A 17,863-nucleotide genomic window follows, 5' to 3' on the forward strand; every position below is an offset into this window, starting at 1 on the left:
ACTTTTCGCGACATCTTTATAACACGGTTTACTTATCATCATATCTTTTGGATATATTTAAAAGAATGCTGTTATAAATGATTGCATCAGGCTGCCCTGCCCCGCCTACCCGGTCCTGCCTGCCGGCCTATGGATTACTCACCACCTGCGGCAGCCACTTTGCCGCCCTATGAATTACTCACCGTCCCACACAGACACTTGAATTTACCCTGCCGTGTTCAGTGCTGTGACGTGTTCAGTGACGTGTTCAGTGCCATGTACAGTGACATGTTCAGTGCTGTGTTCAGTGTTTCTCACCAATGACACACATACGAGTACACACAGTGCTACACCAAGTGCCTCCTGCTGCTACACTGCACTTAATTACTGTGGTTCCTGTGTTCTTCACTCCAGTTCTTAGCTGCTCCTGTGGTTCCTGTGCTTGCCAAGTCAACGTTCACCATGAATCCTCCAGACAGTTGTACAGCTACGGTGATTGCTTTCTGACCCCACATTTCTGCTCCCAAGACCCGTCTTTCTGGTTATCTCTGTTGGAACTCACTTTCAAGGCATTCAGGATCACCAGCAGCCTCACCAATTTCAACCATGCTGCTGTGAGTCATCTGCCTCCTGAAGTGCTCTCGCAAGTCTGCGTCATCGCTACCGCTGCCACCGCTGACAAACCCTACGAAGAGCTGAAGACCGCCCTCCTCAAGAGTCTTCAGTCTTCCGTCGCTACTCGCCTCCGTGAGCTCCTCTCCAAAAAAGAATTAGGTGATGAGAAGCCGTCTCAACTCCTGCACCGCATGAAGCAGCTCCTTGGTGACAAGTACCACTCGTTTGATGCTGAGCTGTTTAAGGAGCTGTTCTACCAGCGGTTGCCCCCAGCCATTCAATGCAACCTCTTTAGCAAGGGCAACCTGGACACCGACACCATTGCTACCTTGGCAGACGATTATATGGCAACCTTACCTCCCTCGCAAGCTTCTTCGGTCTCCTCTGTCTCGTCAGGCTCGCCTCACAGCAGCCCGCAGACCCACCTCACCGAGCTCGTCTCTCAGCTCACGACCGAAGTTGTTCACCTCAAGCAGCAGCTCCGGGAACGCCCACGTTCCCAGTCAACCAGTGCTCGCCGTCGCCAGCACCGTCCCCGCTCCAGCAGTCATGGGTTGTGCTGGTACCACCAGAAGTTTGGTGAGAAAGCTCTCAAGTACACCACCCTTGCACCAAGGCATCAAACTCCAAAGGTCAGCAGTGATGTAGCACTCTGCCTACCAACAACCTTCGACGCTGCTCCACATTCGTGACTACCGCTCTGGCATTCGCTTCCTTATCGACAGTAGCGCGGGTATCAGTATTCTCCCCGCCAAGGCTACTCAGCGGGACCTTCCTCCTATCCTGCACCTCTATTCCGCCAACGGTACCAAGATACCTGTCTACTCGTGACACAAAGTTCAGGTCAACCTTGGTCTCCGCCGCTCTTTTGATTGGACCTTTTACGTCAGGGAAGTCTCTCAAGCAATCATCGGTGCAGGCCTGCTGGGATACTACAACCTCCTCGTGGACGTCAACGAACGCAGGCTCATTGACACTTACCTCCATCTCCTCTCCTGCTCAACCAGCATCAGGTGATAGCACACACCTCACCGTCATCCAGAAGGATCACCAGTTTGCGACGCTTCTCAGGTCGTTTCCCACGCTGACACAGCCCTACTCAACAGAGTTACCCATCAAGCACCACGTCACGCACCACATCGAGACTTCAGGATCTCCATTTCACGCCAAGGCCCGTCGTTTAGCTCCTGAACGCTACCGTCAAGCCAAGGCCGAGTTTCAGTCTCTGATGTGTCAATGTATAGTCCAGCCCAGCAGCAGCAACTGGTCATCCACTCTCCACATCGTCGAGAAAAAAAATGGGAACATAGGCCGTGCGGAGACTACTGTTTTCTTAACTCACGCACCAAGGAAGACAGATATCCAGTGCCGCACATCCAAGAGTTCTCATCACAGCTCGCTGGTTCTTCTATCTTCTCCTGCATCGACCTCATCAAAGCCTTCCACCAGATTCCTGTACACCCTGACGACATACCAAAGACAGCCCTCATAAAGCCCTTTGGTTTATTTGAATACATCAGGATGCCGCTTGGGTTACGCAACTCAGCCCAGACCTTCCAGCGGTTTATCGACGAAGTTCTTCGTGGCCTACCCTTCTGTTTTGCCTACATCGATGACGTACTTATCACGAGCCCAGACACAGCCTCATACCAACAGCACCTCCACCAAGTTTTCACCCGCTTGCGAGATTACGGCGTCCAGATCAATGCAGACAAGTCTGAGTTTGGTGTTTCTTCCCTCACCTTTCTCAGCCACACTGTCTCTCCAGAAGGCATCACTCCACTCTCCACGAAATGTGAAGCCATTCAGCAGTTCCCGAAGTTGACTAACCAGCTCCAGCTCAAGCAGTTCCTGGGCATGGTTAACTATTACCACCACTTCATTCCACACTGCTCACTCCTACTTCACCCTCTCCACGCCATGATCAAGCCCTGCAAGCGTGGCCAGTCCGTCTCCCTCACCTGGACTGCCGACACCACCGCTGCGTTCCTCGCAGCCAAATAGGCCCTCGCCGATGCAGCTACGCTGTCCTTCCCTGCCCCGATGCAGAAGTCTCGCCAGTGACACAAGCGACACCGGCTCAGGAGCAGTCCTCCAACAATTCGTGAACGGTACGTGGAAGCCCATCGCATTCTTCTCAGAGAAGTTCAACAATGCTGAGTCTAACTACAGTGCCTACGACCGGGAACTTCTCGCCATCTTCAAGGCCATCAAACGGTTCCAGTACTTCCTAGAAGGCCGTCGTTTCCACGTCTACACCGACAACAAACCTCTCACCACAGCGTTCTTGAAGAACAAAGCTTCCTGCTCCCCACGCCAACTTCACCATCTGGATTATGCCGCTCAGTACACCACCGACATCCGCTACATTAAAGGTGCAGACAACGCCTCTGCAGACGCACTCTCCCGCAGTGTTGCCGCCGTGTCCTTCTCCTCTTCCCTTGACTACGCTGCTGTTGCTGCCGACCAGTTCGACGATGCCGAACTGGACAGACTCCTGCACAACCTGGCACTCTAAAATAATGAAAGTCACTCTCCCAGGCACCAAGGTCGCCGTCTACGCTCTATGGACACCATTCGTCCTTACCTACCTCAGCGACACCGCTACATGGCCTTCCATCAGCTACACGACCTCTCCCATCCTGGCATCCGCGTCTCACAACGTCTAGTGACTTCTCACTTCATTCGGGAGGATATGAACAAGGACATCCATCTTTGGGCCCGCACCTGCACACACTGTCAAGCCTCGAAGGTCATCCGCCACACTCACTCTCCGCCTGGCACCTTTCCGCCTCGTACCAGCAGATTTGACCACCTGCACATCGACCTAGTTGGTCCACTACCTCTCTCAGCTGGCCATCGCTACATCCTCACCGGCGTGGATCATTTCACACTGGGCTGAGGCCACGCCCCTGGTTGAGATTACCACGGACACCGTTGCTCAAGCCTTCGTCAATACATGGATCTCCAGATTCGGTGTTCCGCTCAGCCTCACCTCCGACCGCGGCGGGCAGTTTGAAGCTAAAGTGTGGAACAAGGTCATGACCCTCCTCAGTATTCGCCGCTACAGGACTTTCAGCTATTACCCACAGAGCAACGGCATCGTGGAATTATTTCATCGTCAGCTGAAGTCCTCCCTCATGGCCTCTGCACACCGAGAACACTGGTCTCTGGCTCTTCCTCTGGTTCTCCTCGGCATCAGGTCCTCCCTGAAGGAAGACCTCCAGCACTTGTCAGCCAAGCTGGTTTATGGCACTAATCTCCGTCTTCCAGGCGAGATAATGGCGCCCACTCCTGCTTCTTCTCCAGACAGCGCCCAAGACTTCGCCTCTCGCCTGAAAAGTGCCATGAGCTACCTCCAGCCAGTGCCACCTTGTTCCTCGCTGACGAAAACCTTCGTCAACCAGGACCTCGCTGACTGCACACACGTATTCATTCGTGTTGATGCCTTTAACCCTCCTCTCACCCAACCCTACCAAGGCCCCTACCGTGTCCTGCGACTCACCAGAAAAACCATCACAGTCGACAGGAACGGCTCCCTGGACTCTGTCTCCATCGATCGTGTGAAGCTAGCCCACCTACTAGAGCACAACAACCCAGCCGTCCTCGCCGCCACCACGACCCCCAAGTCCAAGGCCAACACATGGCGCATCCATTTCTGGCTACCTCGAAATTAGTGGGAGGGTAATGTAGAGATTGTATAGTCATCCATTTCACTCATTCCATTTTCTATGTGTGACACACGTTCTCACTCTATTTTACAGACATACTATTACAATTCATTTCCTTTCTTTACACATGCTATTTTCTCTAATACATTACAATTACAAACATTCACTCACATGACATATATATACAATTTCCTTTTTGTATTTCATTACCTTGTATACTGACGATTCATACGTACACACACCATACATAGATATATTTCAGCATGTATTTTCATATCACTCATTCCATCTATTTGGTCCAGCTTGTATATATACTGATTCTGGGTCAATAAAGACGTTCCGAAACTGACTTGTATCAGTTGACCACAAAGTAGCTAGAACACCCAACAACCATTCACAGATCTACCTTGCTGATTGCTTTCAATTTTCTCATCATTGAGCTTTATTCTACACTGTAACGCAATATCTTTGTCTTGTCTGGTACTCTTAGATTAATATCTTTATAATATATTTCAACGGTATGCAAAATTGCATGACTATACTATATGTGAAAAAAGGAAAGGAACTAGATTTTATAGCCTCTCTGATGTCTCACCCCCACCATCGGTATTTCCCATGAGACTGGCTTCAGTATAAATTCCTCCCCACTTATGTATTCTTTATCCTATCTCTCCATCTTTTAAGTTACATTCTACTAGGATCTACTGTTTCTTATTCACACTCAACTCATTTAAATAATTTACCTTTAGGTAGACCACCACTGATGTTAGCCTGTTTGGACGCCTCTCCATGGCCAAAATGACTCCCCAGCCACCAGCAGCACCAGAAAAAAATACAGCATCAATAGCCTGTGAAAAATAAAAGATGGACTCAGAAACTGTTGTCACACATCAGCCATTATAGATCTAAATGGCTAGGCAACTTTGATATTTGACAACACATTAATTAACACCAGAGCTGGCGTAGCATCACCAAGTTGTAAATCTATGATTGCTACACCATGAATTTCCAAGCTGCAAAATCAAAAGTCGTAAATATATATTGAAAAAGTCGAACTAAGCAAAATCGCACCGCCAAATTTTTGCTACATTTGCTGCGTTCTTTTTAAAAGAACAAAGACAAATTTTTCTAAGAAATTACAGTGGCTGAAGAATTTTATGGTCACAGCTATACTGTTGTGTGTGTGTTTCACTGTTTGATCTGCTGCAGTCTCTGACGAGACAGCCAGACGTTACCCTACGGAACGAGCTCAGAGCTCATTATTTCCGATCTTCGGATAGGCCTGAGACCAGGCACACACCACACACCGGGACAACAAGGTCACAACTTCTCGATTTACATCTCGTACCTACTCACTGCTAGGTGAACCGGGGCTACACGTGAAAGGAGAGACACCCAAATATCTCCACCCGGCCGGGGAATCGAACCCCGGTCCTCTGGCTTGTGAAGCCAGCGCTCTAACCACTGAGCTACCGGGTGTGTGTGTGTGTGTGTGTGTGTGTGTGTGTGTGTGTGTGTGTGTGTGTGTGTGTGTGTGTGTGTATATATATATATATATATATATATATATATATATATATATATATATATATATATATATATATATATATATATATATATATATATATATATATATATATATATATATATATATATATATATATATATATATATATATATATATATATATATACACTCGACCCTCGAAACAACGGACCTCCAATCAACGGATTTCGGAAACTACGGACAAATTCTGGAGTCCGGTTTAATCTACGGACAAATATCAAAATGCGCGCGATTGTCCGTTCCCGGCAAATTATTGTCCGGTAGGTGGCGGGTCGGTCGCGTAATCAACTGTTGGCCGCCATGTTTAATCTTCAGTCCGTGCGTTTTCAACCAACAGCGAACATTGTCCAGTGTTTATCACTGATTTTTTATGCATTTGTACCCTTTCCACGAGTGCTTAACCTATCCAAAATGCCTCCTAAACCTAGTAAACCAGTGAAGCGTAATCAAAAGGCTCTTCTAGTGGCTGCTAAGCTTGAACTAATACGAAAATTAGAAAATTTTACGTATTTTACGTACATTTTATACAGTTTTTTACGTACTTTTGCAAAAAAGGGACTTTTGCAATCTACGGACAGGGTCGTGCATGCATTTGTCCGTTGTATCGGGAATACCAGTCGTTCTCTCTCAATCATGCAAAGATTGACACCACCTTCAAAGGCTTTCTTTGAAGGTGATTCGCTGTAAGTATGCGAATGTCTGTCCAGTAATGCCACTGTTCGAGTTCTAACTTCTGATAATAAGACTACAGCTATTGTCATAGAGATAAGAAGTTTTTCCTTGACAGTTTAAAAAGATAACAGTTATTACGGTCCGGCTATCGCCTGTCACTTTTATTACTTATTCTTCCTGCACCCATAAACGTACGTGTGTGTGTGTGTGTGTGTGTGTGTGTGTGTGTGTGTGTGTGAGAGAGAGAGAGAGTGTGTGTGTGTGTGTGTGTGTGTGTATGTGTGTGCGTGTGCGTGTGAGTGTAATAGGCGACTTGTGAAACGGCCTCTGTCGCCAGATGGCATCACGTATCTAAGCGCCACAGAGAGAATTTCTCTGAAAAAATAACTTAATTACCATAAATGCTCTGCGTTCTTTCTTGGAAAACTATAAATACATATCAATACAGAAACTGTTACTGCTTGTATAAAAAATGTAGTCGATATGTATCTTTATCTAAACAAAACGAAAATAAGGACGATATATAATAATAGTAGTTGAGAACTCGAGTAAAAATAATTGTCCTTATATTGTGAAAGTAATGCAGATTTAAGCAGGAAAAGGCGTCGAAGAAAAATAATTCTCCTTGCATTTCTGCGTGTCCTGTAAACTCCTGTACCACCAGAAGGCCGGTACTGGTGTGACATCCTATGCTTCATTGGCTGCTCGCTCTTCAGCTGAGTCTGCCGGTCCGAAGACAACTCCTCCTGCTACCTCTCGCTCTGTTGGGGCGGGTGGTCCTGTTCATCTGACTAATAGGTTTGCCCTTTTGTCCGACGACTCAGTTGAGTCACCTGCAAGAAGCGACGAGAATAATACGGACTTGACCAAACTAACCCATGTAGTGGATGTCCATTTGCCTCCTGCATCGCCTAAGCCTTGGAAGGGCATGACCAAACGGCACCGCGGCTCTGCGGAGTCGTTAGATTTAGCTCAGCCTAAGCAGTCTAAGGTTTCTCCCGGTGCACATAATCGTGAGTCCTCCAGGGACCGCTCTGCTAGGGTAGCTCCAGTAGTTTCTGTTCAGCCTCCTGTGACATCCTCTGTCTCAGATCGGGCTTCTTGTGATGAGGATGGTCTTCGTATTGAGACGTCTGATGATATTGTCACAGCTGCCCCTCGTGGACCATATGTGTCAAAAAGTGCAGTCCAGCCTGACCCTCGTCCTCCGATGACCGGTAGGTGTGATGATGGTTCGCATCACTCACCGGTAGGCCGAAAGGCAGCGGTCCAACGACCCGGCACATCACAACTCCCGGTGTCTTCTCGTCGTTGATTATTTCTAGTCAGGTGAGTCACGGGCAGCACCTTCAAAAGGCTCGCCCGTCCACTGCACCTAAATAGTCATCTTCAAGCTTCTACAGTGGAACTGTAGAGGCCTTCGCGCCTCGTGGGGGGAACTCCGAGCTTTGCTGTCGGAGTTCTCTCCAGCCTGTGTAGCTCTACAAGAGACTATGCTAGGTGATAGTACTTATTCTAGTCCTCCTGGCTATCGTGCCTTTTTTAGCACTCCTTTCCCTGACCAGGACCACTACGGTGGCACAGCTATTCTAGTCCGTCAGGATATACCTGTTATCCGGTTACAACTTAACTCTCCCCTTCAGATGGTTGCTGTTAAAGTCTTTATGGGACGACTGTACACCATTTGCAGTTTACATCTCCCTCCTCGGCTTCCTGTCTCTAAGGGTGAGCTTGACGGCCTGGTGCGTCAGCTGACTCCACCTTTTCTTTTGTTGGGCGATTTTAATGGCCGTCACCTATTGTAGGATGAAGGTGCTAGTAATCCTGGTGGGGTTTTAATCGGTTCTTTTATTGAGGATGAGGGATTGGAGGTTTTAAATTCTGGGGATGTTACACATTTCCACAGTCCTACTGGGACTTTTACAGCTATCGATCTTTCTCTGTGTACATCTAATTCTTTCCTTGATTTTAATTGGCGGGTCCTACCGGATTTACACGGTAGTGACCACTTTCCGATTTTATTAGAATCTGTGAACTCTGAGCCACAGTCCTGGCCCCCGCCTTGGGTTTTAGACAAGGCAGATTGGCCTCGATTCACAGACCTTAGCTCTTTTATCCGTCCGTTGGCTGACTTTTCTACTTGTGCTGAGGCTGTTGATTATTTTACCGATTTTTTACATTCAGCAGCGCTTCAGACAATCCCTAGGACGTCCGGTCGCTTTACTAAGCGTCCGTTCCTTGGTGGAACGCAGCATGCACAAACGCTGTGAAAGAGAAACGGGCAGCTTTCTCTCGTCTCCGGCGACATCGTGGGGACCCGCAGTGTCTGGACGCTTTTCGGCGCTGCCGAGCTCGAGCCCGCCGCGTTTTGAAAGAGGCACAAAGAGCCTCTTGGAAAGCTTATGTCTCTTCCATTAACGCCCGCACTTCTCTTACGGATGTCTTTAACAAAGTCCGCCGAATTGCTGGGAAGTATTCTGCTTCTTCCCCACCAGTTTTGTTGTCTTCTGGACGAACGGTGGCAGACCCTAGGAATGTCGCCGACCTCTTCGCGGAGCACTTTGCCAGGCATCCTGCAGCCCCAGGCGCACGTCACTGCCAGAGAATGCAATCTCTCGGCATAAATTTTTCTTCCACAGGAGGGGAGTCTTATAATGTCCCTTTCTCTGCCTCCGAGTTGCGGACTGCTTTGTCCCAGTGTCATGATTCTTCTCCTGGCCCAGATGATATTCCTTATGCCTTCTTGCGCCACATGTCTGACAGTGCTTTTAACTTTTTATTAAATCTTTATAATATGATTTGGCATACCGGTGACTTTCCAACTTCTTGGGCTGTGGCAGTAGTTCTCCCATTTCCGAAGCCTGGGAAAAATAATCTTCAGGCTACGAACTATCGTCCTATATCGTTGACGTCCTGCATTTATAAAGTATTAGAAAAGATGGTTAATGTAAGACTCATGTGGTACTTGGAGAGGGGGAAGTACCTGTCATCGGTACAGTACGGCTTCCGAAAGATGAGGTCTACTACTGATGCTCTTTTATCCCTAGAGTCTTTTATTTGTAAGGCCTTCGCTAATCACCACCATCAAGTAACAGTGTTTTTTGACCTGGAGAAGGCCTACGACACGGCTTGGTGTCATGGCATTTTACAGTCTTTGTTTAATTTTGGCCTTCCTATTTCTATTCAGCAGTTTTTATCCAGACGTCTTTTACGGGTTCGAGTTGGGAGTGTTCTCTCCGAGGCTACTGCCCTAAATGATGGTGTCCCACAGGGAAGTATTCTTAGTGTTACACTATTCACAGTCGCCATTAATGGTGTGATAGATACTCTTCCAGATGGCATTCACAGCTCCTTATATGTTAATGATTTATGTATTTCTTTTGCTGCTGCTAGGATGTCACTGATTGAGCGGAAGCTCCAACTGGCGATCAATAGGGTGTCCAGTTTGGCCAACATGAACGGTTTTCGATTTTCCACCTCTAAGACCGTAGCCATGCATTTTGTCGCAATCGTGGTGTCCATCCAGACCCTGATTTATACCTCGCCAATAGACGCCTCTCATGCATGGAGGCGACTCGATATCTTGGCCTTTTATTTGACAACTGTCTCACCTGGATTTCCCATTTCCGTTCTCTTAAGGCGTCTTGTCGACAGGCATTATCCCTTCTTCGGGTTTTAAGTCACACCTCTTGGAGTGCGGACAGGGACGCGTTGCTGCTGCTTCACCGTACACTTATACTTCCCAAGCTGGAATACGGCTGTGAGATCTACTCATCCGCAACGGATGCACGACATACTTCCCAAGCTGGAATACGGCTGTGAGATCTACTCATCCGCAACGGATGCACGACTACGCACGCTTGATCCCGTGCATCATGCTGGGGTCCGTTTGGCTACGGGTGCATTTCGGACATCTCTAATACCTAGCCTTCTAGTGGATGCTGGTTTCTGGCAGCTCGACCTCCGGCGCCAGTCTTCGATGTTCCGGTGTTGGTTTCGCACCCACCGTCTTCCCGATTCTATCCCTTGTCTGTCAATGTTGCGAGACTCGCGTTCGCAGGCGTATGTTACTCGACCGAGTCTACCTACCTAAACCTTCTGGCCTTCGAGTAGCAAATCTTTTGGCGGACTTATCTATCGACCCCACTCCTGTCCTCTTTTTCCGGCTCCCACGAGTTGGTTATTGGTAGTTTCCTGTTGTGTCATTATGCCCTCCTACCATTGATGGCAAGAAGGATTTTCCACCAGTTCTGTCCCACTCACGGGTTTTAGAACACTTTTTTACTCATTCTGATGATATTCCTGTTTTTACTGATGGTTCCAAATCCGACGCAGGCGTTGGGTTTAGTGTGGTTTTCCCCTCTTTTTATCGGTCTGGCACTCTTCCTTCAGTGGCATCCGTTTTTACCGCGGAGCTGTCTGCCATAGTCCTAGCTTTACAGATAATTTTTACTCTCCCGGTTTCGTCTTTTACAATTTTTAGTGACTCGTAGTGCTCTTACTGGTCTCTCTTGCACTGTCTCCCTTAACCCTTTGGTTTTATCAGCCCTGGAGTGGCTATATCTTCTTACCAAACGAGGATATCGTGTTGGGTTCTGTTGGGTCCCTGGTCACGTTGGTGTTCCAGGGAATGAACAAACAGACCGCCTCGCTAAAGAGGCAGCAAGTCGCCCTCCATCTCCTTCCCCTGTTCCGTTTCAAGATGTATTTCATGTAATTCGTATGGCGGTTGCAGCAATTTGGCAGAGGAGATGGCTAACAGGGGTCGCAACCTGGAAAATGGGAGAGATCACTACTTCCACACTCCCTCAGTGGACATACACCCATCTCCGTGATCGCCGTACACAGACTTTATTGGCGCGACTTCGTATAGGTCACACGTACCTTACACAAAGGTACTTCCTGACCAGGGACCCTCAACCTTACTGTGATGAGTGCCTGGTGCCGCTCACCGTGCGGCACCTGTTGGTAGAGTGCCATAGTTTGATCGAGTTACGACACCGCTACCTCTATATCTCAAAGGTCCTTGGACCAGAGTGTCTGGCCCAGGGCCATGACGTTTTTAGGTTTTGGGGAGAAGCTGGCCTTCTCCCAAAGCTTTGAATTTTATTCCTATTTTATTATATGTATTTTAATATTTTATTTAGTTTTATTGTCTTTTTTAGTTTTTAACTACTGTATTGTTTTTAACTGCTAGGTATTTTAAGTTTTAAATTTTATTTAGTTTTAGTTGTATATTTTTTTTTTGTTTTTACCCTTTTACTGTATTGTTTTTAATTAATTTTAATTAGTTTTTTTTTTTTTTATATATATACACGTTGATTTCATTTCATTTTTTGTAGAGGTGCCATATGACCTTTGTTGTTGCGGCGCCAAAAATTAAAATCCATCCATTCATCCATCACCACGGTCGTCTGTTAGTCACCCACCCAGCCTTCTCCATTATGGAGCGAGCTCAGAGCTCATAGACCGATCTTCAGGTAGGACTCAGACCACAACACACTCCACACACTGAGAAAGCGAAGCCACAACCCCTCGAATTAGATCCCGTACCTACTTGCTGCTAGGTGAACAGGGCTACATATTTGCCTCGCCCCACCTGGGACTCGAACCTGGACTTTCTCGGTTGTGAGCCGAGCGTATTAACCACTACACTACGCGGTGTGTGTGTGTGTGTGTTTGTGTGTGTGTGTGTGTGTGTGTGTGTGTGTGTGTGTGTGTGTGTGTGTGTGTGTGTGTGTGTGTGTGTGTGTGTGTTTACCAAATTATATTTACCTAGTTGTATTGTACAGGGTTCGACCAGGGCTCATAGAGTCCTGTCTCCATATATCCTATTTTTCTTTAAAGTTATGCACATTGTGTGCTGTAACAACTTCATTATTCAATGCATTCCACTTTTCACCGTTCTATGTGGAAAACTGTATTTTCCAATATCCTTAACACATTGCCTCATCCTGATATTCTTTTCATGTCCTCTTATTCTTCCATCTTCTTCCTTGTCTATCTTTCCAATCCCATTGATTATTACCATGTACATTGTTATTAGGTCTCTCTTTCTCTTCTATCTTGTAAGGTTGGCAGTTTCATTTCCTTCAGCCTTTTTTCATGTTAGGTCCTTTAGTTTTGGCACCATCTTTATAGCAATCTTCTGTATCCGATTTAATCTTCTTATATCTTTTTTAGAGATCAGAGACCACATTACAGTTGCATATTGCAGCTTTGGATGTATCATGCTTGTGATAATTTTTTCATCATATCTTTGTCCATGAATTGAAAAGCTATTCTTTTATAAGTCAACATTTTATATGATAATCCAAATATCTTACTCATGTGTATTTCAGGGTTCAGATTTTCCTATATAATCACTCCCAGATCTTTTTCCTCTTTAGTGGTCATTATTTGTTGCTTTCCCATCAGATAGTTCCATACCGGTCTTCTCTTGCTCTTTCATAGTTCCATTATGTGACATTTCTTGTCAATGAACTCCAATTTCCATTTCTTACTCCACTCATAGATTTTGTTTATATCTTCCTATAACAGCAAACAGCCCTCCCAGGTTTTGATTACTCTTAGCAGGTTTGCATCATCAGCAAATGTGAATGTCGTTTACATAAATGTGGAACATAATGGGGGCTAACACTGACCCTTGTGGCACTCCACTTGTTACTTTGCCCCAACATGAGTATGTATCTCTGATCACAGTTCTCATCTCCCTGTCCTTCAAATAATCCCTTGTCCATTCTAACAAAGCTCCTCTCAGTCCTCCTATGTTTTCTAGTTTCCAAAGTAGTCTTCCATGAGGGACATTATCAAAAGCCTTTTTAGTGTCCAGGTATACTGTGTCCGCCCATCCATCTCTGCTTTCCAGTCCTTCTATCACTCTTGAGTAGAAGTTAAATAAGTTTGACACACATGATCATCCTGTCCTGAACACAAACTGTCTGTTTGATATCATTTTTTCTTCTTCCAGATGTTTAATCCATTTTTCTTTTCTTTTTTAATACCATATGGCTTTTCACGGGAATTTATGGGCTAAAGGGGATACTTTTGGGGTACCTCCTATCTAAAAGCCTAGGTTTTAGACAGGAGGTACAGGAAAGGCAAGGAAACCACTGCCCCAAGTGAAGAAGCCCAACCTACACTTGGACCGTGGACAGGATTCGAATCCGTGCGCTTGGAGACCCCTCGCACCCCAAAGCACATATGGTTCCACTGTACCACATAATTTCCCGCATAACACTTGTAAGTGACACTGGTCTGTAATTTCATGGCTCTCTTAACTTTCCTCCTTTAAATATCGGTATTACGTTGGCTCTCTTCCATTCTGGTGGAACTTACCCTTCATTTAGTGAACTTGTAATTATTTCCCAAATTGGATCCAACAGTTGCTCTTTATATTCTTTTAGCACCCAGCCTGATACACCATCCGGCCCCATTGTTTTTTTCTGACATCCAAATTGCCTAATAATCTTCTACTATCCTCTTTTTGCATGGTGATTTCCTGTAATCCTTGGCCATGCAATATCCTGTTTAGTTCTGTAAAATCTTCTTCTGCAGTGAACATAGTTTTAAAGCTCTCATTCATTATTTCACACATTTCCTTCTCTGTTTGGTATGTCTTCCCTCCTTTATTTTTTTCTATTGTTTCCTTATTTATTCTTCATCTTACTATTTATAAATTTGTAGAACAGCTTAGGTTCATCCTCACTTTTACACACCACATCTTTCTCAAAGTTTCTTTCTTCCTCTCTCCTTAATCAAATATATTTATTTCTCACATCCTAATACTGTTGTTATAGTCATTTTTCTGTTTTATGTGTTTCTTCCAAGCTTTATCTTTTGCCTTTTTAGCTTCTGCGCATCTAGCATTGTACCAAGCGTGTATGTTTTTCTTGACTCTATAAAAAGAGTATGTATTTGTTTACTCCTTCGTTATATTTCTGTATGAATATTTCATATTTTCCTTGTATTGTCCTTTCTCATATAATGTTCCATCATTCAAAGTCAGCAAAAAATTTCCTGAATTTTTCAAAATCTGCTCTTGCATGATTTAATCTCTTTTTTTGTAGTCATCTCTGTATCTTATCCCATCCTCCTCCTGTATTTCCAGCTTTAATGTCATATGATCACTTCTTCCCATTGGACTAAGGTATTGTATGCTAGGAGGGGGCTCTGGCTTCTTCGTGAATACTAGGTCAAGTAACGATGGTTCTTCTTCCCCCCTTGTACCTTGTTGACTCGTCTACCCATAGTCAACTGTAACACCTCCTCGCTCCATTGTCCAGCACTATCCATTACTTCCATCAACCTCCAGTTTATTTTTTGTACAGTTAAAGTCTCCAACCAATAGTATTCGTCCATCTCTTCTTATCATATCATCTAAACACTTAATCACTTCTCTTTGCATATCCTTGTTCTTCAGTTCCCCATGTATTTGTCTTAGGCGGCACATATGTAACTATGATTTTTTTTTTCCAATTCCTCTGCTTTGATTGTTACTCCCATTACTTTCACCATGCCCTCACCATATTGTATATCCTTCACACATATATTATCACGAACCATTATAAGCACTCCTCCTTCCCCTACGCCGCACCGGGCAGGATGGAACCAGCCACCTTTCCAGCTCTCACCATCCGTGGCGTTGTATACATGGGTGACTTCAATGCCCGGCATCCTGCCTTAGGAGATCTTTCTGGCATCGTCAACCGCAATGGGACTCGACTACTTGAGTACACTCGCCGTTATCAGCTGACTCGATGTGACACTGGTGGCACCACACACGCTCGGGGCGGTACGTTGGATCACATCCTTATCTGCGGCCTTGTACCTTCACAAGTTAAATGTTCATCCATTCCGGCACTGTTCTCTGATCACGTTGGGCTCAGCATTCTTTATTCCCTCCCCAGTCAACCTGCTTCAGTACACATCTGCACTCGCATTGCCATCCCCCCAAAGTACCGTCCTACCTACATCACATATATGACTAACCTTCTCCCTATGTTTGACCTACACTGCCCTGAAAAATTGTATTCTTCACTTGTCAACTCTACACATGTCTTTTATACCAGATACGTCAGCAAGCCACACCTCAGGCGTCGCGCTAGTGCCCACGTTTTAACCTTAGACAACCGTATTGCTCAGGTGGAGAGGAAGGCCATGGAGGACGGCTTCACCTTTCAGAGACGACCAAGTCCTGAGACTCTGCACCAGTACCAGCTGTCGAGAGATGACCTGATTGCCCTACAGCGTTGTGTACTTACAGATTCGTGGCACAAACTGACGGATGGCATCAATCACCAAACGAGTGTTGCCTCCATGTGGCACATCATCAATAAGGTTGTGAGGAAGAAGCCCCCAAGTGTACTACACCACAGCCCTTCACAATACGCACAGGATCTAATTAACGAGTAGTCGGCACAATCGCGGACAGACAATCTACCAGCACACATTCAAGACGCGCTCTCCACCCAGAAACACCACCGCGCGCTCCGCCTCTCAGCTGCATTACTCTCCATTGATGAGGAATATGATGTAGCCATAACTGCTGAAGAGCTCCGCCGTGCCCTCTCTAGGGGGAAGGCGACGGCTCCAGGAGATGACGGCATCACTTACGTAGTCCTCCGCGCACTCATAGAAGTACCTGGTAATCCCCTACTCCGCCTCTACTACCTTTGCTTCCGCGTGGGATACTTACCACACTCTTGGACCCGCAGTACAATTTTGCCCATCTCCAAGCCTGGTACCGACAAATTCAGACCAATCTCTCTCTCACCTCCTGTGTCTGTAAAGTTCTAGAACGCATCATCCTCTCACGCCTCATGTTCCAGTTACAGGACAAGCTTTTCTCCCCAACTGTATGGCTTCCTGCCCCAACGAGGAACGCACCATTGCCTCATGGAGCTTTACACTCGTCTCTCTCCCACTAGTGTTGTCGCCTTCCTCGATCTTAAAAGAACGTTCGACATAGCCAACAGAGACGTCATCCTTGACCAGCTCGTTGACTTTGGCGTCAAAGGCAACATCTTGAGATGGATACGTGGTTACCTGCGGAACAGAACTTCTCGTGTCCTGTTCAAGGGAGCGTTGAGTACTACCGAGGATTTTGAACTTGGTACACCGCAAGGTGGAGTGCTCAGTCCCTTCTTATTTAACATTTTGATCCATCGCCTGCTCTCCCGCCTTCCTGCCACTGACGCAACAGTTACTTGCTACGTAGACGATATATGCATTCACTCCAGTTCCCCAGACGATCTGCAATGCCTTCTTCACTCCTATGCGTCAGCTTCCTCGTGTGGTCTCATTATTTCAGCAGAGAAGAGCAGAATTTTCTCCCCACGAGACGTCTGCCACAATTCACCGTAGGGGACAGTATCATATCACTATCTCTATTTAGGAGCACCGGTGCGTATTAGTCCTGCCATACCAGCCAGATAAAGCGTGCATCCCATCGTCCCGGATGTACTAGCTCGACTACACCGACGCCTGACGCCGCTTATACTGCTATACTGCTGGAGTGACCATCCCTGTCGCCAGGACTGTATACATTGCCTTCATCCGCTCCGTGATAGACTACCTTTCCCCTGCACTATGTCAGCTCTCGAGAACAACTCTACAGGCTCTTGAGAAATTTCAAAATCAAGCCATGAGACTCATCTAAGGGTGCCCTGCTTCCACCAGGATCGCCAATATGCAGCATGAACTTCGCCTACCACCTATTGTTGAGAGGATATATTCTAATGTCACTTATTTCAGCATAAAATGTCTCCATTATCCTCACTTATCTCCCCATTACTGTCACACTATCAGGACCTCTCTGGATCCAGCTGCGCCTCGTCTTCTGCTTCGCCAAGGTGGACTCACGCTAGTTACCACGGTGTGTTCTCGCATCCGGAGGCTTAACATCAACATCGTGGCTGAGAATGTGGACCGTGGCCTCCCTCCCTGGCGGACGCCTGTGCCAGCGGTTTCATACACTCCAACTTCCAAGACTCATCTGCCTCAGCTCCAAAAACAACGTGCGCTGGAGGCCATCGCCAGGCTGTCTTCATCCCTCGCTGTGAACCACCACCTCTACACCGACGGCTCCCTGCAGGGAGACGGCAGTGCTGGTTGTGCTGTGTCCTCGCCCAGCTTGAAAACACCGCGTGAGGGCTGGGCCGGCCGTTGCTTACCGAACTCGTCAAGTTCAACGTATTGTGAACTCCACGGACTACTTGACGCACTTACGTTGTTAATTCGGACCAGAAACAACGGCCTGGTCATATGTGACTCACAGCCAGCGCTACGTCCCCTTACATCTCAAAAGCCAGCACACAAACATCTTGTCACGCGTATCCTCCGTCTACTGGCCACGGCTC

The 17,863-nt window shown here is 46.6% G+C and overlaps 1 protein-coding gene across 1 annotated transcript in view; it reads right to left on the minus strand.

Annotated features, from left to right (window-relative positions):
• The window catches only part of LOC123503941, a 127,570-nt gene that overhangs the window by 73,532 nt on the left and 36,175 nt on the right, over positions 1-17,863 (minus strand). Inside the window, exon 4 of the mRNA XM_045254066.1 lies at positions 5,009-5,113. Coding sequence (XP_045110001.1) covers positions 5,009-5,113 — 105 coding nt within the window. The remainder of the gene's footprint in view (positions 1-5,008; positions 5,114-17,863) is intronic.

Source organism: Portunus trituberculatus, chromosome 15 (assembly GCF_017591435.1).
Source record: "Portunus trituberculatus isolate SZX2019 chromosome 15, ASM1759143v1, whole genome shotgun sequence".
Classification (NCBI taxonomy): domain Eukaryota; kingdom Metazoa; phylum Arthropoda; class Malacostraca; order Decapoda; family Portunidae; genus Portunus; species Portunus trituberculatus.